The following is a 24,722-nucleotide window of genomic DNA, read 5'->3' as shown; positions in this document are numbered from 1 at the left end:
CGGTGGCTTCTTCAGTTTCTGCCTCCAGGTTCCTGCCTTGAGTGCCTACCCTGGCTTCTTCCCTGGATGAAAGACTGCCAGCTCGAACGAACCCTTTCTTCCCCAAGTTGCTTTTGGTCGGTGGTATTTGATCACAGCCTAGAAAAGTAACTACCATAGGTGACTTGTCAGGTTTCAGTGAGAGGGCACAACCCTGATGCTGCATTGGGAACAGGACCCTAGGGTTCTAAAGGGGCCTTCTGGGACTTCTTGGGGTTCGAGGTCCTGGCAGTACAGGGAGGGTTGGGTCTCCTCGTCCGTCTTTTGTCTGAATTCATTCAGGGCTCTTCTATTGCAGGTGTGAAAACAGCTTCTCCAGCTGGGTGGGATTCAGGCCCCTCTACAGGCAGCTAAGTCTGGATTCAATTCTTTTCCCTCTTCTCCTTTGCCTCCACATCTAGAAATAGCCTCCAAAACTCAGGGGAGTTGTTGAAACTATTTCTGGTTAAGCACCAATCCCTGGGCCCCTGCCTCGCCCTGGCTTCAAGCACAAGGCACGCCAGCCGGCAACGCCTCTCTGCCTCACCTCCTTTTGCTGCTTTTCCCTGCTGAAACATCTTTGTCCTAGAAAGTGCGTAGCTCCCAGGAGCACTAGTCCTTTCCTGGAAAGACAGAGAGGAACATCATGTCTTAGCATTTGGAGGAAGTCTTTGCTATTCATCTATCTTCTTGCTCTGCTTTGTCTAAGATCCAACGGGTGTCTGAAGGCACAGAAGTTTCCCAACATGGAGTGTGGTCGTCCCCCCCCCCCCGCGCCCCCCCCCCCCCCCCCCCCCGTTGTCCCAGTTGCCCACTTCTAAGTGGGGGAGGGGGAACAGCCTGGGGCTGCTGCCTCCTTGGACAGTCTGATACTAAGGGGCCGCAGCTCTGACTTGGCTATGCGCAAGATGACTTGGACAGGAGTGTCTCTGAAGGAAGGCCAGGGAGGCTCAAGGAATTTGCAGTTTATACTCACTTAATAACAAAAGTTAGGGGCAGCAGGCCAGAAGATTAGCTGAGGAAAACCCTGCTAGGAAGCTGGCCGAAGGAAAGCAGAGTCTGAGAAAAAGAAGTGTCAGATAGAACCAAGGGAGGAGAGGCTGAGGGGTCCCAGGGCCCCTGCATGATGACCTCAGTGCCTGTGGCAGACATGCCATATTCCATCTGAACTTGGGGCAGGGGCGAGTGTCAGAGGAAGCTATGGGAAAGAGGTGTAAAACGGGGGGGGGGGGGGGGGGGCGGGGAGTACTGCTTAATAGACAATATGCCCACTCCTTATCCAGGTCACATTCACATGACCTCAGACCCGAAAGACGTCTGTGTGATGGTTGGCTCCGGCCCGCTGAGCACACTGATGGGGTAAATCCATTTGCCGAGGATGGAGGTCTCACCTGGTGATCTCATCCTGGCCAGCCTGGAAACTAAAGCTCCTGGGAGTTGGCTCGGAGGCCTCAGGTTGTTGAGGGTCCGCAGTCGGCTGGGTCCTCAGTGGCCTTGCTGCAGAGCTCTCCCCAGGGGGCCTCACCAAACCAGACTCACATCATAATCATTTGCTGAGAGCTTGTTCACAGGAAGCTGGTGAGAGTGTAAAACAGAGCCAAAGGCTTCAGGGTAGAGGTCTTCTGAGGCTCCGCCTACCCTCTATGCTCACTGGCTACTCCATCCTCTCAAGGCCAGTGGAGGTCATCGCCTATGGAAGGGTTGCATCCTTTCTATAGTACCGCCTCTGTTCAGTTAGGCACTTGGGATACCAATGTTTTGTTAACTTTAAGACCACTGATTACTAACCTAACCACAGGAATAATGTTTCATCTTACTCAGTCTGGGACAAGAACCCTTCAGGCCAGCTGCCAAGGATCTCAGGGGCTTCTTGGAACCCTGCCTGCAGATACCATTTACTATTACATACTAAGAATAGCGCGCTCATTTGCCCATTTCCCTAAACAATGAGTCAGAAACTCATAGGATAGGGAAATTTCATATTCAGAGACAAAAAATCTATTTTAGAACTCCTATTTATAGTTGACAAGAATCTATTTTCTTTGAGTTACAAGGATGTATTTCCAACGACTGCTTGTTCAGGGTGGAGTGCTTGTGTTGGCACCCTGGGGACCAAGGAAACTGAGTCATGAAGTTGCCCTTTCCAGTTGTCACTCAGCATCAGCCCTGGAGAGCTCTGGCCCCGGAGTCTGTTGGCCACATCTTAGAGGAAGTGGCATATGAGTAGAACTCTGAATTAGACCCAAATCCTCATTAATCAGTTAGTTGTAAAAGACCACATTTTACGGCAAAGTGGCTTTGAGATGTCTCACATAGATGAGTGGCTACCAGTGTAAGCAAGTATCATTTCTAACTGTGACCAAACTCAGGCCAAGTATTTTTGACGTTCAGAGTCACTTGCCATTTTGTAAAATGATGGACAATATAGAGAAATCTGTTATATAGAATTAGATAATCCATCTATCATCTACCTGTTGGTATTTTATACATCCATGGAAGAACAGTGTCTTAAAAGTACTGTTGATACGATTTTCAAGATATATTAAATAACTGAACCAAGTGCCCAAATAGAACATACACCATGTTTAAAAGGACAAAAAGTAAAATGTTAAAAAAAATGGTCAATATTGCCCAAGATTATATAAATGCCTTTTATCTTTCTAATTTTTCTTTGGTATTGATTTATCCAATCAAGGATTGCCTATAGGCATCACAGGGCAATTTTTAGTTCAAGGACAGAAGTTTAATGAGGGTTCTTCATCTTTCCATGGTTGGAGACTGCTCCAAAGGAATCACCCTGTGTAAAATAACTGGGGACTGCCCCTGTCCTTTCTCTTCCCTCAAGGCACATTGATTTGCCAAGTCTCTAAATATGGCCGCTACTGCACCAAGCTGGGATTGTAAGAATGTCAGGTCTCCTCCACCCTATTTGATTTCCAAATGAAGCCCCCTGAGGCCTTGGAAAGGTGCATGGTGCCTCAGAAATGCAAGGACTGTGGCAAGCAAAGGACTGAGGACCTAAGGACACTGGCAGAAGCTCCCATGACCCAACGATAGCTAACCATCCCACCGAGACTGGAGGGTGGAAGAAGTTACCTGAGCAAAATGGGGCTCCAGCAGAGCGCTCATGGAAACAGATGTCAGGGGCTCCTTCTAAGGCTTTTGATGTATGCTATCAAGTTCTGGAAAGTTGAACGGTGCAAGGGAATGTGTGTCCAAACTAATATGCAAGCATTTACACCTTTACAGAGCTGGCCAGAAAGAGGGTTAGGTTGAAAGCAAGCATCTATCTTGTAGGGAATGTTATGCGCTTGGCCTATAATAGCCTTAGCATTCTTTTGTTGTTTGTTTGTTTTTTGTTATTTTTCAAGACAGGGTTTCTCTGTGTAGTTTTGGTGCCTGTTCTGGATCTCACTCTGTAGACCAGGCTGGCCTCGAACTCACAGAGATCCCTGTGGCTCTGCCTCCCGTGTGCTGGGATTAAAGGTGTGCGCCACCACTGCCCAGCAGGCTTAGCATTCTTGTGATACACATTGAGGCCCAGGTTTTAAGATGATTGGGATGTGAGAGAGGTTGAGCATCCTCCAGTATGGTCTAGATGACCAGTGATGAGCTCAGGAACCTGGATAGGACTATGCAGCCTCACACAAAGGGACAGCCTTCAGAGCAATCTTGAAAACAGAGAAACCAGCCCCAGCCAATAGCGTCTGTGGTTCAGGAGTAATTAAAACTCTTGGTTCTCTTCTTCTTCTTTTTTTCTTTTCTTTTTTAAAATTTTTTTCCTAGACAGGGTTTCTCTGTGTACCAGTCCTGGTTGTCCTGGAACTCACTTTGTAGACTAGGCTAGCCTCAAATTCACTGAAATCTGCCTACTTCTGTCTCCCAAATGCTGGGATTAAAGATGTGCACTGCCCCCACCACTGCCCGGCTTTTTTTTTTTTTTTTAATTATTTTTATTTGATGTGCGTTAGAGTGTGAGGTCCCCTGGAACCGGAGTTACAGACAGTTGCGAGCTGTCGTATGGGTGCTGGGAATAGAATCCAGGCCCTCTGGAAGAACAGTCAGTGCTCTTAACCACTGAGCCATCTCTCCAACCTCCCTTAGTTCCCTTCTGATAGGATACGAAAGCTGTCTGCACTGTGACTGGGCAAGCAGAGTTGAGGGCAAGCCATCTACTCTCAATACTGCTTCCTCAGCCTCCATGTGTTGGTACCATCAGCTCTTTGAGGGGGTGGGGTGATGGCGAGGAAGAGAGTTCAGTGATGCCTTCCTCTCAGGCTGCCTGGCACACTGATACACGTCTGCAGTGGTGACAGGCTGGCCAGAGCCATAAGGGGACAGATGGTTTAAATCTGAGCTGGAACTTAAAAATTATTTCTCCCTTTCAAGCATTTAGCCACCAGAAAGATGAATGCACTAGGATTTCGTTCATTCTAACATTATTTCTATTTGACAGCTTATCAAAAATCATTTCCCAATGCTTTTCTTATTCCCACAACCTGAGATTGATCTTCTAAGAATAAAAGTCATCTCCAATTTAATTTTGAATCAGTTCAAGTCATCTCTCATTATCTCAATTTCCCTGGGTTATAAAGACTAAATGTCTTGAAATCAGTTTTACTGCTGGTCATTCATGGGGAGAGGAACTGGGCCAAATGTACAGGTCATTTAAAATGAATTCTATAGTTCTTTTGTAAAGGACCAAGGTTTGCTAGCCAACGCTGTACCGTGATGTTGGAGATCATGCGTTACCATTTATTCATCCATCTCTTATGTTTCTTTTTCCTAATAAGCACATCCTTCTTCTCTTTAGCCTTTCAGTTTCTGAAGGTAATGGCGGTATACATTTTGGCTCCAGAACTCACCTTCTGGGAACAAGTTCTGCATTGAGAATTCCCCAAAGTACAGAGCATATGTGTGAGCTTTTCTAACACTTAAATATTAACATGTGTTTCACAACTCATTTACAACTGACTTGCACTTTTACAGGCTAAAGTCAGGCCCATTCATGCTCTGGCTGTTGCTCCTGGTGAGTCTGAGCTGGCTCCACAGGACAAAGAACTTCATTTCTCCCTTTATAAGCCTCTCATGGCACTGCATACTTTAAAATGACTAGAATTTCGCTAAGTCAGTGACTGTATTTCAAGATTCAGTAAGCTGAAATTTTAATGCCTTCCCAGAAACTCCTGAAATATTTGGCTGTTTTGGGAGATGGTAAATTAAAACCTTTGCTTTAAGAATCAGCACTTTTCTCTTCCTTCCTCCTTCCCTTCCTTCCTTCCTTCCCTTTTTGAGACAGTATGTAGCCCGGGCTGGCCTGGAACTCAGAGATCCATCTGTCTCTGCCTCCCTAGTGCTGGCTGTACCACCATGCCTGGCAAGGATCTTATTATTGGCTAATGCTGCATTCCCACTTTCTAAAAATTAATTTTATTTAAAATGTAAGATTCTCTTATTAAATCATTTTTCTTCTATAAATATAACACTCATTTTATAGAGCAAGTAGAAGGTGCTGTCAATAGCATAGGCATGTCATCAAATACCAAGAGCACAGCTAAAGTTTCTGTGATTGCTTTAGCATCACTGTGATTTTTATGGGATAAAGTAAAAAAAATAAATAAATAAAAAAAAGTGAAAGCCATTTTTTCTAAATTTTTGAGACATGAGAAAAAAGACCCCAAACCAATAAAGTCCATTACTACCACAGGGTAAGATGTAAGAAAATACATTTATTTCTTTCCAAGACAATACTATGATAAAATTGTTAAATACATGCATGTTTTAAAAACAGACATAGGTAACATCTTTATAGAATTAACAGTCAAGCGATACTAGTTTTATATTTGTAGTGTCTTAGTAATAGGCTATTTACATATTCTGTGTTCTTGTGATAATCATGTTTCCCAAAAGACATGGAAGCTAACCTCTGGAAATTACGATACAAAATGCTCAAATTTCCCATTCTAACAGCAACATAATTTATATCCAAAATTTCACCAAGACTGGAAATACTTCAGTTATCAATCTCTGTGAGTGCTGTTTTTTTCCATACTCAACTCAGAATTCTGTGAGGCACAGTGAGTCACAGAGACACACACATCAATCTGGTTTACTTCCTGTATATGCATATGTAAAAGACTCCTTATAGGATTAAACATGATTTTAGGTATTGCACATCATAACCGATGATTTGTGTTAACACAAAAATGTCTGTAGTGGTAACTTGACAGAAAATGAAAAAGGGTAATTATGGAGACTGCAATGTCTATCTTCTCTCGGCTACACATACACACACCTGATCAAACAAAAGTTAGTAAACAGTTACTACTTATAAAAACCTAAAAATATTTAACACAACACCATCTTAAAAAAAACATTCATTCTACCTTATAAAAGACAAAAACTTATATCTGTTCACAGTATGTGTATTTTGTAAACAGTAACGCACTGTAATGCAAATCTGAAAGGAAAAAAGGGCAATTTCTTAGTGTTACAGAGATAATGGCTTATGATCAGCTAATGGAAGATTTGGTAAAAAAAAAAAAATCATTTTGAAAACATCTTACTAGGAACACTGAGTAATTTTAGACGGCTTATTTTACCTTTGCACACACCCGTAAGTTGGAACCATCTCAGACTCAGGATATCTGTCTTTCTATCCAGAAGAATCCTTTCATAGCAGCTCTGAATGGAAATATATTTCAGCAGCTGCTCTGTCTCAGGGTATCCATAATACCTACCCCACCACAAAGAGCTGAACAGGGTTTACGCTTCAACGCTTTACCGTGGTATTTCATATGTTCTTAAATAATATATTGGAAGGAAAATTAAATAGAAGGAGCCAGGGGTTAATAATTGACCTACTAGGAGAAGATGCATAACAATATTTGGTTCAAACAGGGAGACTATCATCTGAAAACTATTATTCAGCATTCTGTCCTACAACTACCTACCAAAGTACTAAGTTGTCCGTGACTTAAGGAAGACAGGATTATCACCTAAAAATATTTTGATATTTAAGGATCTGCTACTGGAATATCTGGAAGTGAGTTCAGAAGTTGAAACTGCCCATTTAAAATGGAATAATTAAAAATAAAAGTGCACATAAGGAAATAGAGCCGGGCGGTGGTGGCGCACGCCTTTAATCCCAGCACTCGGGAGGCAGAGCCAGGCGGATCTCTGTGAGTTCGAGGCCAGCCTGGGCTACCAAGTGAGTCCCAGGAAAGGCGCAAAGCTACACAGAGAAACCCTGTCTCGAAAAACCAAAAAAAAAAAAAAAAAAAAAAAGGAAATAGAATAAATTTAAGTAGCCAGCAAATTAGACATACCCAATATTTTAGGCATAAGTACAGCAAAAAGTCTGTAATACTTTCTTTTAAAGTTCTGATTGACTAGTAGTACAAAGGTGATCTTAAAGACATATTACATATGAATGTAATAAACATTAATTTCATTGTCATTTTCTTCTCAGCATTTTTTTCATTTTTAAGGTATTCAGTTCTAGCAACCAAAAAGTAATATAAATTATTATGGATTTATATTTAGTTAATGTGCAATCAGTTATGGTTTATTTATAATAAAAGTATACCACAGTGAGAATTTAACTTAAGCAAATTCTATTTACACCTTGGACAAAAATTATCATTCATAATGCAGGGAGAACAGGTACTACTCTGGTTAAAAACAATGGAATCCAGTCATAATCTAATATCATAATTAGAAACATGTGGATATTCTAGAGCAAATAACAGCCCCAGAAACTCTAACAAGATGAAACAAAACTTGGTATTACTCAGCTGAATGTCGTTCTCCATCCTTTATGCCTACATTTAGAAATAATTCATCTGTAATATAATCAGTATGAACATGATCATGCAGTTATCAAGATAAAAGCAGTAATTGAAAAGGAGTTAAAAAATCTAACAACCCTAGTAAACTGAGAGGTTTAAACAGCATGAATCGTACTGGGGCAGAATCATGATTTAAGCTAAATGAATTTGAAGGATATTCCAGGGTTATATCTAAAAGGTCAATGTCCTATAAGTTTGGCCACACTTCCCCCCACCCCACCCCTTCTGTAAATTTTTTTTGGTTCTGGATACGAGAGGGAAGACAGATATGACAGTATGAAACTGTTTCAGCAGAAAATATCAGTTCAAATATCTCACAAAGAGAGTAAGTTCTGCTATGAATCAATTAAGCTCACATGCATCGCTCGCTGTAACATATGCTAGATTGGTACAAACACGTCTCCAAATGGAGTACTCTTCACATAAAAGCAAGCTCTACACAGTTAAAAGTTAAAAGTTACGCTGACAGTGTCTAATGGACTGTCTGGTGAGTCCTCTCAGTTGTTCCTCAAACTGTGGGGCCGTTTCCATCGTATATTCAAATCTTTCAGACAGATGCAAGCTACATCTTAATCTTGATCGTCCTTCCAGACAGTTCTGCTGAATCTGTAACACTGGAAAGGGACTCCATCAATACAGCCACAGAGCTTTCACTGTGTGCCCGGCATTAGCAGCTAATGACCCTTCCCCCCGTATTTCACTTGGGAAGCCAAGAATTACACTTTCAAAGTCCTTTCGAAAGGAGTTTCACTAATTCTAACACAGTTTGAAACGAGAAAAAGCAAAAGTTACCTTAAGTGCAAACAAACAAGTTTCACCAGATGAAGTGCCTGAGCAGTCAGAAACTTTGAGATAATACTTTCTGCATACTGACATATGAAGAAGTTCTTTAATTGAAAAATACCACGACACTGATTTTGAATTCCCATGGGGAGGGGATATTCTCTAGCCTTTCACTAAATTACATTTAACACAGAAAGGACTGTGCTATTTTGATAAACACAGACAGTATTCCTGGGACAGGAGACATTTCTAAACAAGACTTGAGTCTGCAGGAAGGTCTAAGAATGGGACTTTCTACCATTTCTGGGTACGACGACGGCACTGGGTGTTCTGAATGCAGTCCTTCAAGTCCCATGAGCCATGAAAGCAATGCTAATGTGGAAAATGAGGCTGACACTTCCTCCCTCGAGTTCTCCAATGAAAGGCTGCTTCTGTTGCCAGCAGCAGGAACAAAAGCACCTCTATCACACATGGCACAGAAACACAGCTCAACTTTGCAGATGCACGGGACGACCATCTCCAATCCAGGGCAGCACAGGTCCAACAACTGGGAGGACTCAGAAGGGACAGATGTGCGAATCAATGTGGCACACGACTCACAGCCCTCATGCCAAAAGCCTAGTTAAGTGTTTGAGAATGTCTTTAAATTAACTATGGTTTAAAATGGCCACTCACGAGTATGATGAGACCCCCCAGTCTCCATTGCTCACAAAGGAATCTGAATGAAGCAGGCATACAGAAGGGTGACAACATGTCCTGCGTGTCCCTGTCCCCCCTGTTCTCTCACTGTTTAGTCTCCTGCATGCACAACTCAGGAGGAACTGCAGAGGTAACCATACTGCACAGGGATGGAAAGACAGCACCCAGCCACATTTCCCTAAAACAATCCACGGGTACCCTGCTTCTCCTAGCCCAGTGGTCCTTGAGGATGAGATTCAGAAGCAGGGTGAGATGAGCAGGATTCTAATGCCCTTCACTCTAGACGCCCACATGAAAGGGGCACATTTGGATGACAGGATGAGCCCATTTCCTCTGGCCTTTCTTTGTGTTCTCGGATTAATGTCGTTCAGGACAATAAGCTCCTACCTCCACAGACACTCGTCCTCATTAGATGGAATATAAAACTGATAAGCTGTGACGGGGAACGAGGCATGAGCCGAGGGCAAGCAGAGCAGAGCTGTAACAAGATGTAGCAGGGCGAGGAGGCAGCCAGGGCTCAGAGTAGCTGGGTGGAGGGTCAAGAAAGGAGCCAGAGAGGGCACAAGGAAGACAAATTAAACTCTTCGGAGGTGCTTCTAGTTTGGAGTATTTTTAATTACTGAGAATTTCTAAGAGTTATTATCTACCTTCTATATACTATATAGATGCATGACTAATTGTATTTCATTCCACAAACCATCATATCACGAAGCTCCAAAATGTAGTTGAATCCTAGGGTTAAAAACAGGACCATGCATTGACTATTAGATTTTTGTCCCTGGTCATCCTGCAATTTTTTTTTCCCCACATGACTTTAAAAAGATAAAATATGAAGCCAGGCATGGTGGCACATGCCTTGAATCCCAGCGCTCAGGAAGCAGAGGCAGGTGGATCTCTTGTGAGTTTGAGGGCAGCCTGATCTACACAGTGAACTCGGACAGCCAGAGCTACATTTAAAAAAAAGGAAAAATTAAGATTAAACATGAACTAACAAAAACAATACATTATCTGCAAAATTTGGGGAACTTCAGATGAAACAAAACAAAGGCTTTCTACTCAGTGGTTTCAAACTGTCACGTACTTTGACAATCCAAAGGCAGAGCAAATACACAACCTAAATTTTAGGTTTTCACTCTGCTTTTCTTAGAACCACATTCACTGTCCACATTGCTGAGAAACCAGGGTAGATGGACCCAGCTCTTCACGGCTTACAGAACCACCACAGGCTACTCCCCACCAATTCTATGAGTTTTAGGACTTCTATTAAAATCACCCTTTACTAGCTGCTCTGGGGAGAAATAATCTCCCTTTAGGTTTAAGCTTATGGATTTGAAGATTGGGTCTGAGAGTCTGGACCACCAGTTGCTGAGGATGGAGGGGCTGTGACTCACGAGCAGTAGAGAAAGCTACTGAGAGGCCCCAGAGATCATCATCAGCTATTGGTCAGGCTTAATGGCATACCTTCTCAGGGGAACTGAGCCTTAGCAGAGCCCGGCGCCAGCCTACACGAGTAGCTATTCTTAGTAGTCATCTTACATAGTAACTCATGACAATTATATACTTGTGAGTAATGTTGAATTTGCTCTTACAAAGCAGACACTGCAACACAAAACAAAAACAGAGAAAATTTGGATAGAGTTCTAGAAATGCCCAACATTAGGACAATGGGCCACAGAACGTAAGCCAGCGTGCAAAGCTACGTGATAGGAGAGAGGTCTTCACACCCCACTAAAGCAGGACAATGTGATTCTGATTCGGGCTGGTCAGTGTCACACTTGTTTTTCCAAGTTTGTACCCCTGAGATAACTGTTTGACAACCATGATACAGTAGGCAGAGAAATCAGCGCGCTCCATCAACTGGAATACCAGCTAGGCACAGCCATCAGCACACTCTATCCAACAGAACACCAGATCGCTACTGTTACATTAAAAACTAGATTTCCACTTTTGTAAATGCTGTGGATGGAGACATCATAAAAGTTTTAAAATCTGTGCTTGGTTTTCCTCTAGGCTGCAGTAAATGTCAGGCACACTAACATTATTTTGACTTGTACATTTTTCTTCCTTGCCCGTAAATCCACTTGGAATTCCATAACATACAAAGAAGAGAAAAACCATTAACAACAGACAGTTGTGAGATTTGTTTTGCATATATGTACTAGGCAGAGTTAGTCGTGAAATCCTTCTGGAGGATTCTTTGGCTCAATCAAAAACAGCTTCAAATCTTGAGTTTCCGTGGCTGAGGTTTCTGAGTCACTGTATTTTGGCTTTAGGACACACTGAAAGCACAGTAACACTTGTAGTGTCACTTGCCGGGAGTGAAGGTCCCTGACTATCAACATTTGCAGGGTCCCTCCAGGAAGGCCCCGGCTACTGCCGAGACACCAGCAGTGAGAGCTTGAGATGGCGGACTGAAGTGACAAAAGGTGACTGGTTAGTCGTTTGGTTTGTTCTGGAAAAAGTTTGTAAAGGACCACCCTCCTCCGTTAGATTTTGGAGAGTCTTCATCTTTAGGAGGAATCAAAAATTGCCTGGAATTGATGGAGCATGGACTTCCAAAAGAGACAATTTCACTGTTGCTGTCCGTGGACCTTGGGGAATCTGGAGAGACCAAATTCCAAGTATTCACATTGGCCTGAGGTCTGTAACCTGCGGCCTTATCTGCCTCGTCCTCTGCTGTTGGGTCCTCCACGGCAGAGTTAATGGGGAGGCGCATCTGTGGCTTATAGCCTGCCACCACCCCGGGGTCAACGTCCTGTTCCTCCTCTGGTTTGGCTTGAGGCTGATACATGGATTGAACATCAATGTACACGACCTGGGAAGTCCCTCCCGCTTCATCTGCTGCGGGGTTTGCTATTTCCTCCTCGATGATGGGTGGGCAGTAAGACACAACCACGTGGTTCTCAGGGTCTGCCTCGGAGCCTTCCCTGGGACGCTCCGCCACTGGGGAGATGATTTCTGTATCTTCTATTTTAGGAACGATTGATCGGGATTCCAGAACTTCGACATTATTTGGGGTACAGGGATTCATTTCCAATGTTTTAAGAGCGTTGCTCCCCTGGAAATAAATTGGGAACAGTGGTTAAGACAATCCTGCATGCTCCAGTGAGCCTCCTTAGAGAAAGACTGATATTTTACTTTTTTTCCCCTTCACATCTGTTTATAAACATTGGCTTCTGCAGCTCTAGAGTTCACATGCAGAGCAAAGACACTTTTTTTTCTCTACATCAAAATTTTCCTTACTATTCATAGCAGAAAGAAAAAAAAAAGCATGTTGTAAACACTGGAGATGAAGACCTCTGAACAGTCAACAGATGTTAAAGCTTGCTACCTTCTCCATGCTTTTTCTTAGGCTCACACCTACACATCACAGGCTCCTCACAAAAGACAGAAGGAAGGAGCCCTTTTGTCCTCAAAGACAGGCACACGGAAGGAAAGCTTACCTCACAGATGCTCTTCTGAAACTGTAATGCTTTACAGTTTTCCGGGTTGGGAATATCAGGGTAGAACGTTTCCTTAATCCTTCAAAGAAAGAATGAATTCGATTAATAACTATCACACATCGATCACGTAACACAGTGAAGAGGTCATTTGGCTTGGCTGGAGATTTTTTGGTGACAATGTCCATGAGCATCTGAGACACAGACAAGCTCTTTACCATGGGGCCATTCGCTAGAGATTCCAGCACGGGACTCCAGTGTGCACGCCTCGGACCACCACTACAAGGCCTTATTTGGCTCAAGAAAATGAAAGTAAATAATTTACAGTGATGGCTGCCATCATGCCTCCCGGGAAATACTGCCAAATTCTCACTGCAAGCTGGATTGAGCAGGGTCGGTTACTCAAGGGACCTGTCTGCACAAGCTGTATTCTGCTCATCACAGGGTCTGGACTGGCATGCTCAACTAAGATGGGCAAGCATAGTGAGTGCTTACATTTTAAAAAATTAATTCTATTTTCATTTTTTTGTTGTTGTTTGTATTTGTTTGTTTGTTTTTGGAGGTAGAGACTCAGCCCAGGCTGGCCTTGAACTTGTGGCACACCCCCCTGCCTCGGCCTCCCTAGTTCTGGGAGTCACCATGAGTCTACAGCCATGAGTCGCCCATACCAGGTTAAAAAAATAACAGAAAGCACTAAAGGTAGCAGCCATGAGTGACAAGGACAGGGCCTGCTGAGCTAAAGAAAATAAAAACGCTACAAATGTCAGATAAAAATTCAACATCAGGGAAAATGAGGTTTGCTCAACGCCCTGTATTTTTATACTCAGAACTACTAAGGACTCCATTATTTGGAATTCCTGAAGAAGAGTGACTACGTTGACAGGAGTCTGAATATTCTAGCTTCCAGGCATCTTTTTTTTTAGCTGACATTTTTGCTTTAAAGTTGGAATTAGTTGCCAAAATAGGTTATTCTGTTTGCGAGTATGACTGTTTTCATTCCGAAGCCAGGACTGTCAGGACACAGTCTCTCTGTCAGCAGCAATGGCATGTTAAAGAGAGTGAAGCGCGTTCTGTGCTGACTACAGCCTTCTGTCCCATCCCGGTGAGGACAGCTCCTGGCAGCCAGCTCGGTGCACTCTGCTCTCCTCTGGGCTCGTCTGTTTCGGCCCTCCCTCCGGTACCTCTCTCGCACTTCAGCCAATCATACAGGGCCCCAGCTTCAGAGCCTCACTGAAACCACTCTTTCTAGAACGGTCTTTCTCCTCTTGTTACCCTTCAGGGCTCTCCCACAAGGCAGCCATCCTGCGCGCCTCTTCCTTCCCAGGCTCCCTGCTCCTCTCTTGCTGGGTGTCCACTCACACTCTGGAAGCACGTGTTTACACATGCCCATGCTTTCCTGGCCCTTCTCTCACGGTGCTGTGAAACTCTAAAGTCCAGGCCTTGCTTTATTCACAGCCATAAGCCCTTTCTCGTGGAAGGGGCGTTCATACGTGGTAAGTGAATGAATGGGTCATCGGGACCTGTGCGATTTTAATCATTAAGTTCCATCTAATCCTGCAGATGGCAACTGCCAATTTATGTGTGAAAATATCTTTGAAGCAAATCTGCCATTACCACAAATTATTAGTAAAGATGGCAGGGGGGGAATGTACCCTTCTACTCTAGGAGTTCTTAACTATTTTCAATAGGATGCCATATTCTTACTTGATATTAAAGTCAACGGTCTGAGTAAAAAGAGCATATTTGACCAATTTGCATAGCATGACTGAATAATGAGGTTGGCAAACAAACAGTTGAATACAGAGGTACCATTACCATTCTCGCTTCCGATAGCAAAGGATGCTTGTTACCACCCCAACAATGACAGCCACGGCCACTGGGATGAGGATGGCGATAATTAATCCCACCGCTGGAAAGAAACAGTCATAAATATCAAAAATCACCACTGGAAGTACTGAGTACATAGTCAACTTAAATTAGAATACACTGAAATTTATTATTCGAAGAGACAAAAAAAAAATCTAAGTGATCCAGAGACACTGAAAAACAGAGTAAAATTGCTTAATCCTACCACTGGCGACATGTAGGCCAGATGTTTCTAGTGTGAGGAGGGGTGGGTGGGAAGGGCTGTCCTGTGTCTGTGGGAGGCTTAGCCACATCCTGGTCTCTAACCATGAGATGCCCATAGCACTCCAGTTACAGTCAAAAATATCACCAGAAATTGCCAAGTTGTCTTGGAGGGGGCGAAATCACCTCCCACGGAAGCACTGCTTCAGTGCACCACAGCCTCGTGGCTCTGTACTTCAGACCTGGCCATGAACTCCATCCTGGTAGAGGGGAGACTGGAGCTGAACCGAAGCTCTGTCTGTCATGGTAAAGGGCAGCAAGGGCTATTACCCTTGTCTACTGCTCCACCTCAGACTTAGAGGTGTGGCGTTTTACTAACGCTTAAAGAATGTTTCTTACATATTTCCCTAAACATTAAAATCAAACTGGCTTGGGAAAATACTTAACCTGGATTTGACTGGAGATCTTTGGGTGCATCCCCGAAATTAATTAATTTCTTATATACTCATCAGGAATTAATTTGAAATAACTGACAGGAAAACAAAATAAAAAGTCCTCTCATAACCTTTTAACACTTTCCTCTTTCTGACATAAAAAATGCCAATATTCGAGCAGTGGTTCTCAACCTGTGGGCTGTGACCACTTTGACAAACTTCTGTATCCCCCCACAAAAAAAATTTACATTATGATTCATAACAGTAGCAAAGTTATAGTTATGAAGTAGCAATGCAAATAAATTTAGGGTTGGGGGTCACCACAATACGAAGAACTGTATTAAAGGGTCGCAGCCTTAAGAAAGTTGAGTATCACTGCCATAGAGCTCAGAACAAAGATACATGGGCAGTCCCCAGATGCTAGAGACACTATCACTTTAGTGGCAAAGGGGTTTCTAGGGCAGTGTTGAACTTACAGTTTTCCTTGGTCACCACAAACATGCTTTTCTCTGGCCCCAGGCCACCATGTGTATAGGCTCGCAGGACCAGGTGGTAACTGGTTTTACCCTGAAGATCAGCGATCCTCAGCGTCTTCTGGGATATGTCAGTGATATTCTTGAGCTTGATGTCAGAATGACCTAAAGTGAAGAATATTCTAACTCATTCTAAGGTCACTTTATAAACACTCGGACATCCAGCCAGGCACCCTTTGGAAAACAAGTCTGGCTGCTGGCCACACCCAGCCAAGGCTCTGGGGCCACATTCACTTCTGGCCTTGCCAGTCACACCTTCTAAATTACTCTAAACTCAGGCTTCTCTGACTCTGCAAGGGAACAACACGGCTTGGCTCCCAGGGACCGGCAAAGTTTCCAGGCATACTCTTTAGAACAATGCCTGGCATACGGCAGGCAATCCATAGAGGTCATTTTCCTGTCGGTGACTAAGAGAAAGCCCTGAAACTCCAAGGCACCCAAAACAGACCCTTCGGAAGCAGCAGCAGCAGAGGCTGGACAGGGCAAAGGTGAAGAGCAGCGGACGTGACCTCAGCCCTTAGGAAAGGACCCATGTGATGGGAATTCTCAAAAAGAAGACGCTGTGAGGATGTGTTTGGGTCACTTCAAAGGGAAGGGTGAAGATCGTTTGACTGTTTTATTTATGAAAGTCTCAACCAAAATAATGCAGGATGAGAGTTTAAAGAACCACGCAGTAATAAACAGCGAGAGGCAAAACGAATCGGTTTCCTCTTGGTCCCTCCCTCGCCTCTATAACCACTTAGAAATCAGGTATCCCTTCTTGAAGAGTTTACAGGGATTTCAAAACAGCAAGCCACGGTGGCCAGCTCTTGGTCTATTTGTGTTCAAAAAGGTGGATGAGGATTTAGCTCCTTTAGACTACCCTTGCCCCTCCCCCACCACATTCACAGAGAGGCATCACCACACTAGGTGGGTGAATTCAGTGCTCACATGGTTATGATCACATCAAGATTAGTCACTGATTTTTTTTTTAAAGCTACTTGGTATATTTGCATTTTTGTTTTCCTATTGTAATTGCTTTCCACCCTCTTTTGCTCAATTTTCTTAAAATTTCTATATACTAAGTTCTCAATTCTTCCCATATGCTTCAGTGAAAGCTCAGTACATTCTCCACGTATGGAAACAACCCACCCTCAGGTTCTCGCTTCCTTCCAATGGGGGCTGCTTCTCTAGCTACCCAGGCTCATGCTGGACTCTCCATCTACCGTACCTACTCTCCAGCTCCTTTCTGGACCCTGGCTCATGCTGGACTCTCCACCTACTCTACCCCACTCTCCAGTTCCTTCTGGGTGTTCCTTACTTTTTTTTTCCACACTGCGGGGTCTTCTCCCTTCTAGCAGATTCCAGAGAAAAGCAGGACAGGGGAAGGAAACACTCACAGCCTTTGCAAGTCTAGAAAATCTTCATTCTATTCTGCTACTGACCAGCAGAGAGGCAGAGTGCAGACTTTGAGGTTGAAAATAACAGTCGCTCAGTATTTTGAAGACATTGCTGTGGTACCATCTAGTGTCTGTTGGCTGGGAAGTCTGCCACCATTTTGATTCCTGATTATAATTGGGGCTCAGAAACCATTCTTTTTTTTTTTTTTAACTTTTTTGTTGTTGTTATTGCTTTTCTGCCTCTTTTGTTATCAAATGTGAAATCATATTAAAAAGTAAGTAATATGCTATGGTATGGTCGCCATTCGGTGGGACTTATAAGGAAAGCATTCAAAAATATGTGATTTTGACTTTCAAAGATTTACATGCTGTTTATCGTACGCCTTTTCAGATAGTTTTGGAAACTATTATTTAGCTACGCATCAGCCTTTCCTTTGTTTTATGGCTAGTGAGGTCTTTTTTCTTTACACACATTTTAGCACTGTAACCAGCGCAGCACTGAACTCACCTGTCTCGAAACTCCTTGTCTTAGGCGTATCTCTCTCTCCTTTCTGGAAGTAAAATAAATACCCTCTTAAGAAGCCCCGGAGCTCTTCCACGGGGATGTCTTCCCACTTTACTAATATCGAATCTGCAGATGTATCTTCCACGGTAAAATTTGGCGCAACAATGGGAGCTGTCAAAACAAGAGATCACTTGCTGAAGGGTGGGGCAGTCACAGTGCTTGGGATGTCTGGCTTCAGCGACACCTGACCTGCCTAACCTGGGCATTAAACTGTATTCGTCACTCAATCATGACCTCCGCAGGCCATGGAACCACACTTCTACACTAACACTCAGCGGAGCTCAGGAAGGAATCTCAGCCGTTACACACGACACACATCCAAGGGATAACCTGTGCCACATCTTTAAGTGACCACTCAAACAGACTTCACACATAGTCTCCTCTTTGCTAAGTCCTAGATACATTTCCAAGTTTAAGCTTCTGTAAACACAAACCAAGTAGTTTTGACAGCCATGATTTACCTTTCTCAATGTCAATACTGAAACTGAAATAATCAAGCAGGTGGGGAATAAATAATTTTAAAAAATCTAAATTTGTGATAGAAATAATTTATCTTTTTTGATCTAAACAACTAAATTCAATATATTTTGGGGATTATCTCTCGCTATTTGCGCATTTATAATTTCTCATCTTTAAATAACTCACCCATTTAACTTACCTAATTCTTCTATATATCCAATGATAGACCGCAGCAATTGATATCCCTGATTAGTGCACCCATAGAGGTAAAAATTGTATCTTACTCCTGACTGAAATTGATCTGTAGGGTGAACAAAATCAGTGAACCTTCATAAGTATACGTAGGTAAGCAGGAATATTTAGTTTAGAAGCATTACAATTTATAACATGCTAAAATTTCCAAATGTAACTGCAAACAGATTTATTAGAAGAACACATGGGTACTTTTTTAAAAAATAAAATTGGTGAAAATTTAGGAGTATTAAGCAAGACTTGAACACTGTCACTTCTAAAATAACGAAAAGCTTCAAGATCATGGGATGACATTTCTCGGAAGAGAAAAAAAAGGTCACTGAGGCTGACTGACATCTTGTTCCCGCCTCCCAGAGGCCATCCGGCCAGTTCTCTGTGCATTAATAAATGCCTTTGCTTTCTTGTGTGTAAAAAAAGACATCTCTCCCCTCGTCCCAGAGCACTAAAAACTCCACTCTAGCTCAAAGCTTTGGGGACAAAGGAACCAGGCCTTGGGAGTTTGCTTCTCTTTGTAACACTCACTGAGCAAGACACACAAGGAACTATCTTTGGGTTCTGTTTAAATTAATATTTTAGGTTAGCACACGCAGTGAGTCATCATGGCATCCTCACACGTTCGTCCTCACATTTGGGTCTCTCACCCCACCTTCCCTTGTCCACCCCCCACCCCCTTCTAGTTGATTCTCTTTCTTCAACTCATGAAGCACCTTTTAATGTCTCATCAGTTACACACCTCAACAAAACGTGTGAGACGTGAGAAACACAGAAACGCACAGGGCCATGTTCCCAACATGGAGGAGTTGGCTAGCATGGGGAAGAAACAGGGCAAGAGTAGCCACGGTTCTCACGTGAGAAGTTGGGGATCTTAGGTGAAATACTAATCAAGTCCACGAAGATCAGAAAAGGTCATTCAAAGCGAGCTCTGAAGAGGCCAGTGAAAAGCAGTAAAGAGGCTCATCTTGAAGACAATGCCTTAATAACGTCCTAACAAGGCAGGGGGTATTAGTTCCTGTGTGGAACAATCACTCCAGTGTGCTTAATACAGCAGTCCTTTAAACCACATGCCCAAAGGTCACCTAGACTCCACAGGTCACAGCGGGGTGGTCGACCTCAAAACTCCATGCTCTAAGGGAGAACTGCGACTCTGTCTCTATTTAATTTTTCTCCCATCACTGTTTTTCCTAAAGTGCTTGCTACGTGCTTCCAAGTACTAAGTAAATATTGATGGAAAGTTCAGCTCCGCCAAGTGCATTCCATTTTGTGCCTTTCTTCACTGCGGGAAAGGTGTCCTTGAGGTTACGACTGTACACTGCATACAAACCCATGCCTCATTTTATGTTAAAATTACATATTATCAATACCGAATAGAATATGTCACCTAAAGGGGCCTGGTGGGTGTTACAGTATCATAAACAAGAGTTGAAGGAGAGGAAACCGCAGAAGAGAAGAACAAGAGAAGGGTTCAGACCAGAAGCTCAGCAGGCAGGTAATAAAAGTCAAGAGTCCCGGCCTTTTGAAGCTCTGAGTAGTTCTGCATTTGTTTTTGTTTTTTTGGTTTTTTGTTTGTTTGTTTTTCGAGACAGGGTTTCTCGTGTAGCTTTGCACCTTTCCTGGATCTCGCTCTGTAGACCAGGCTGGCCTTGAACTCACAGAGATCCGCCTGCCTCTGCCTCCCAAGTGCTGGGATTAAAGGCCACCACCGCCCGGCTAGTTCTGCATCTGAATTCTGGCACCACTGCACTCTGTGTGACCCAGAGCGCTCTCCCAAGTACTCCGTGCCTCTGTCTTCTCAGCCACCACAGAGACCCTGCTCACACACAGTGGCACTTACCACAGCGGCTTCTCCCCACCCTACGGGATCTCAGCCACAACTTGTTCTCCCAGAAACACTGCCTCCATTGCCCCTTCCCAGTGTACCCCATTTATTCCCGAATCCCAGGACGGAGAGACCAGAGGCTCAGTCACCTCAGCCCCACGTGAGAGGAACGAGGGCAGGTGTAGGGATGAGAAGGACGGAGAGAGGTGGAGGGGTGGCCAGAGGAGAAAGGAAGTAACTCAGAAGACCACCACGACTTTAGTCAACTGCAGAAGTGCCCGAGCAGAAGGAAAAACACCTGAACTTGTGTGTGGTTAATCAGTGGGGGACTCTTTCACCGTTTGACAGCGCTTCCAGAAGGAAGACCCTGTCTTAGGGAGAGGAGCCGCTGGGGGCCCATGACTCCATGACTCTCCAGCTTGCTTCACCAACTCATGAGGAAGGACCAGCAGTTGATGTCTCCAGCAGCATCATGACCCACAGACCCGGTCCTGGCCTAGGAAAACCCCACAGGCGTAGGCACATGCTGCTTCAGCAGAAGGCATGAGGGCAACGCAGGGAGGGAGTCTCTGCTTCCAAAGGAGAAGCAGGGCAGGTCTGGGGGATCCAAAGCTCCCCGGGTGCCTTGCTTCTCAGGCTGCCCCTATCAAGGGTGGCTTACATGACCAGGCTCACAGGCTCACGGGCCGTGAGGCGCTCAGTGACAGAGCTGCAACTACTCCGTGCTCATCACAGTCGCCTTCTGCCCCCATCTTACGGAAGTGCTGACGGTGGCAGCGAGGCTGTCCAACGGCCTAGGTCCTGGACAAACTAAGGCAGAGGGGCACTGACTACGCTGTCCTCTTTGTTCGGAAGTGTTTTCTCACGTCGTTTCACATCTGACGTAACTGTTACTCCTACCGAAGTCTATTTTTATCAACGTACCACCCTTTATTCCCTTATCTGCTACTTATCTGCAATTCTCAGATTACAGACAACGCTATGGAGAGCACTTCCAGAGCTGGGTGTGGTGGAGCACACTTTTACTTTCAGCAGAAGCAGCAGCAGGCGATCTCTGGGTTCGAGGCCCTACCTCAAAAAAACAAAACCCACAATTCCCCAAATGAAAATCTATGGTGCTCTGATGACCTATCAGAGTAAATTCCTGGACAAGGAAAACCCAGCTCCAAGAGTGTGTCTTTTCCACACACATGCCACGTGCTACATCAAATTAAAGCCGGGCATACCTCTAGTATGTCATACATCTAGTCACATCTGTGTGGCTTTTCCAAACCCCGCTCCCCTTGAAGGCCTCAGAGAGCCATGAATTCTTCTTACCAGATTCTATTACAGTCTCAGTGCTGTTTGAAGGGACCTTTATCCAGTCCATGAGGCAGGGCTCAGAACGAGATGAGTTGCACCATTTAATGACGTAGTCACAGGTCATGTTGGGATCGTGATGCCATGAGAGGAAGATCCTCTTTCCCATGCCAACGGCTTGCTCTACTATGATGTCATCTTCAGCGAGAAGAGAAGGACATTTTATTGGCAGTCAGAGAAATACCAGAAGGCAAGCCTCAAGAAAACGGACAGTAGTCATAAAAATTATCTCAGTGTACACAAATTCTAAAAAAGTAGTTGAGCGAGACGTCAACGTTTAGCAAAGAAGTGTTGCAGTGTTAACCTTATTGGAATGACTACAGCATTTACCTTTATCCAGAAAATAAATTACAGGGAAGCTGGGGAGAGAACAGAAGAGCTTCTAGAATCATAGACACATACTGGGGGCTAGCACCGGGATGAGGACCACAGCACGGCCATGTGGGGTGAGAGAAGGAGGCAGGAGGCTGGGGAAGGGCCAGGAGACAATTAACACTTGCTCTCAACATCCATCATGAGCAGAGTCTATGGGAAAAGGAGTCGCACAGAGCATGCGGATAGAGCACCCAGAAACGGACGAGCTGAGCATCTGCGTTCCAGGACTCCTACATCCCAAGCCAAACGCTGGCCTGAGGGGACTATCTAGGGGAAGTGCAGACAGTGGGAAATGGCTGATGCAGCAAATCGTGAGGTGAGAGGACCAGTGTGGGCAGAGGTATTTTCCAGAGAACGTGAGACACTAGGGGAGTGGGTGTGTGTGTACACACTGGGGAGTGAGGGCAGGCACTGTGGCCGTGGGAAGTTTACTTTCCTTTCTGCTCAACCTGGGCCTAAGGGACAAGTGAGGATGGAGGGGAAGTGTGAGGGACCAGGGTGGAGAACAGCACAGTATGGTAAGGGGGCGGGAGTGTCCCACAGGGACATGAAAAAATAATGACCTCTCCAACTAATCTATATGTAAGGGTTTGGTTTTTTAAAAAGCCATATATCGGAAGGTTTTCCAAATAAATGTGTGTTCATAAAGCAGCTACTTCTGAACACAAGATGAGCCTCTGGTTTAGAATATAGGAGGGTTTGGATGTTAAGACAGCTTTCTGGCTCAATGTGATTACAAAGCCGCAATGTGAACGTGAGCTGAGGCTGTGTAGCCTCTGATTCTGGGAGTGAGAGCTGTGGGCCACAGGATGGTGAGAGCTGACACCAGTTAGATCTACCAACCACCTTCTCAAGGACATGCAGATCCTACATTCTGATGTAGGATCAGAACGGTCCCGTCAGAGTCAACACAGTAACTAAAAAGGACACACCACAACTCAGTCTGCAAAAGGACCAGGGCCAAATGAGGGGTCACTGGACACCTTGCTCTGACCCCTGCTTCCCTGCACATGCCACACCATCCATTGCCTAGGTTTAGGGCTGTGCTGTGGGCTGGGTGTGGCCAAGTCTTTGAAACAACCCTGCTATACATTCCTGCTTCCTAATTCTCTGTGGTCACTGCCGAGGACAAATCAATGAACCAGGTCAGTACCAAGAAACCACCTCAACCAAGCCCTGAGAGACACTTGCGGACCTGACCGGACTGTTTTTCTTTCTGCCAGAGTGGACTCATAAAAAGCTGTCCCCATACTGGGGAAGGACAGGAAAAGAATACAGGAAGTAACTGGAAGAAGAGGTGGGCATGGCCATTTACTGGTGACTCAGAAAGTTGTCCAGCTTTGAGGGGAGGGGAAGGCTAGCAGGTGTGGGGGGGTGGGAATTGGTGACGGTCACCAGAGGGTAAAGATGATCCAAGTACGTTATGTATGCATGTGTGAAAATGGCAAGTTCGAACGCACTACTTTGTGCACTTAATATATACTATAAAAAAGTCCATGTAGAAGCTGAGAAGGCACGTGACAAGTCACTGGCAATCTGTGTACAGTTTAGAGGAAAACACTGAAACTTTAAAATTACATCATGTGGATTTGTGGTTTTCAAAACCCTTATTAATGATCTAACTTAGCCTTTAGAAACTTTCTTATCATAGAAATATGAAGAATTTCTGTGCTGGGTTTGGAGGCTGGAGAATCAGGAGTTCAAGGTCATCCTTAGCTACATAGCAAGTTCCAGGCCAGCCTGGACTCTACAAGACCTCGCCTATAAAAAAAATTATAAACAATGACAACAACAAAAAACACACAAGGGAAAAAAATTATCAATTTACCACAAAGCTGCCAATTAAAACAAGTGTCTTTTCCCTTGCCCGGCAGGCTGTGAAAACACACTGACTACAGAAACTCTTAGTCTTGGAAAGATATGTTTAAATGGTCTTTGACCAAACAGTTAAAGTATTTCTTCCTAAGACTACGATCCTCAACAGGAACTTTCCATTACTCTATGACGAAGCAATTATTATCTTTCACGCATTTATAGGCTTCAAGTCAATACTGAGGTCACCCAGGAGGCTGAGGCAGGAGACTGCCTGTTCCAAGTCCAGCCTGGTTATCTAGTGCGTTCGAGGCGAGCCTGAACCACATAGCAAAAATCTTGTCTCAAAACAAAACAAAAATGACTCCTGACTGTATCTCTCAATGAAAGGCAGACACTCATGTATCTCTCAATGAAAGGCAGGTCCTCCGTATGCATAAAAATGCGAAGAGCATGGGAGGAGCAGGTTACTGAGGAAAGCTGGCACTGAGTGAGAGCAAGCCACCCCAACGGTTCCCATTTCCATCTGGTCCCGCGAGTTCCCCGGAGCGCTCACCATTTGGGATTTCCAAACTCGCTATTTTAGAAGGTGGGGATGAGCCAGCGGAGTTTCTTGCCACCACACTGATGATGCAGTCGTGTCTGTCAAGCCGTATCTCGGCTCTGTGTTGAGGATCCAGGATCTCAGAAAGGGACCGTGTCTCCTCATTTGATGAACACGACACATTGTAGGAAAGTATTTTCCCATTAGCTTCATTCATGGGTAAAGGCTAGGGAAAACGGAAAAAAAACAAACTCTGTCATTCAAACCTGCAAATGTCACAAGGCCTGGGTGAGGTCATCAGGACTAAACTGGGGCTAAGTTCCCAATAAAGAGTGAC

General features: G+C 44.3%; 1 protein-coding gene across 1 annotated transcript in view; it reads right to left on the bottom strand.

The window, feature by feature from the left end:
* Nucleotides 1–7,309: 7,309 nt before the first annotated feature.
* The window catches only part of Lifr (LIF receptor subunit alpha), a gene marked incomplete at its 5' end in the record, with an annotated part of 38,515 nt that continues 21,102 nt past the window's right edge, over nucleotides 7,310–24,722 (bottom strand). The window contains 8 exons of the mRNA XM_059253146.1: nucleotides 7,310–12,408; nucleotides 12,794–12,872; nucleotides 14,606–14,699; nucleotides 15,768–15,929; nucleotides 17,712–17,879; nucleotides 18,427–18,528; nucleotides 21,613–21,792; nucleotides 24,398–24,611. Of these exons, the coding sequence (XP_059109129.1) occupies nucleotides 11,785–12,408; nucleotides 12,794–12,872; nucleotides 14,606–14,699; nucleotides 15,768–15,929; nucleotides 17,712–17,879; nucleotides 18,427–18,528; nucleotides 21,613–21,792; nucleotides 24,398–24,611 (1,623 nt within the window). The remainder of the gene's footprint in view (nucleotides 12,409–12,793; nucleotides 12,873–14,605; nucleotides 14,700–15,767; nucleotides 15,930–17,711; nucleotides 17,880–18,426; nucleotides 18,529–21,612; nucleotides 21,793–24,397; nucleotides 24,612–24,722) is intronic.

This window comes from Peromyscus eremicus, unplaced genomic scaffold, assembly GCF_949786415.1.
Source record: "Peromyscus eremicus unplaced genomic scaffold, PerEre_H2_v1 PerEre#2#unplaced_2347, whole genome shotgun sequence".
Taxonomy (NCBI): domain Eukaryota; kingdom Metazoa; phylum Chordata; class Mammalia; order Rodentia; family Cricetidae; genus Peromyscus; species Peromyscus eremicus.
Note: the sequence above shows the minus strand (reverse complement) of the source record. Positions and strands in the feature narration are given on the sequence as shown.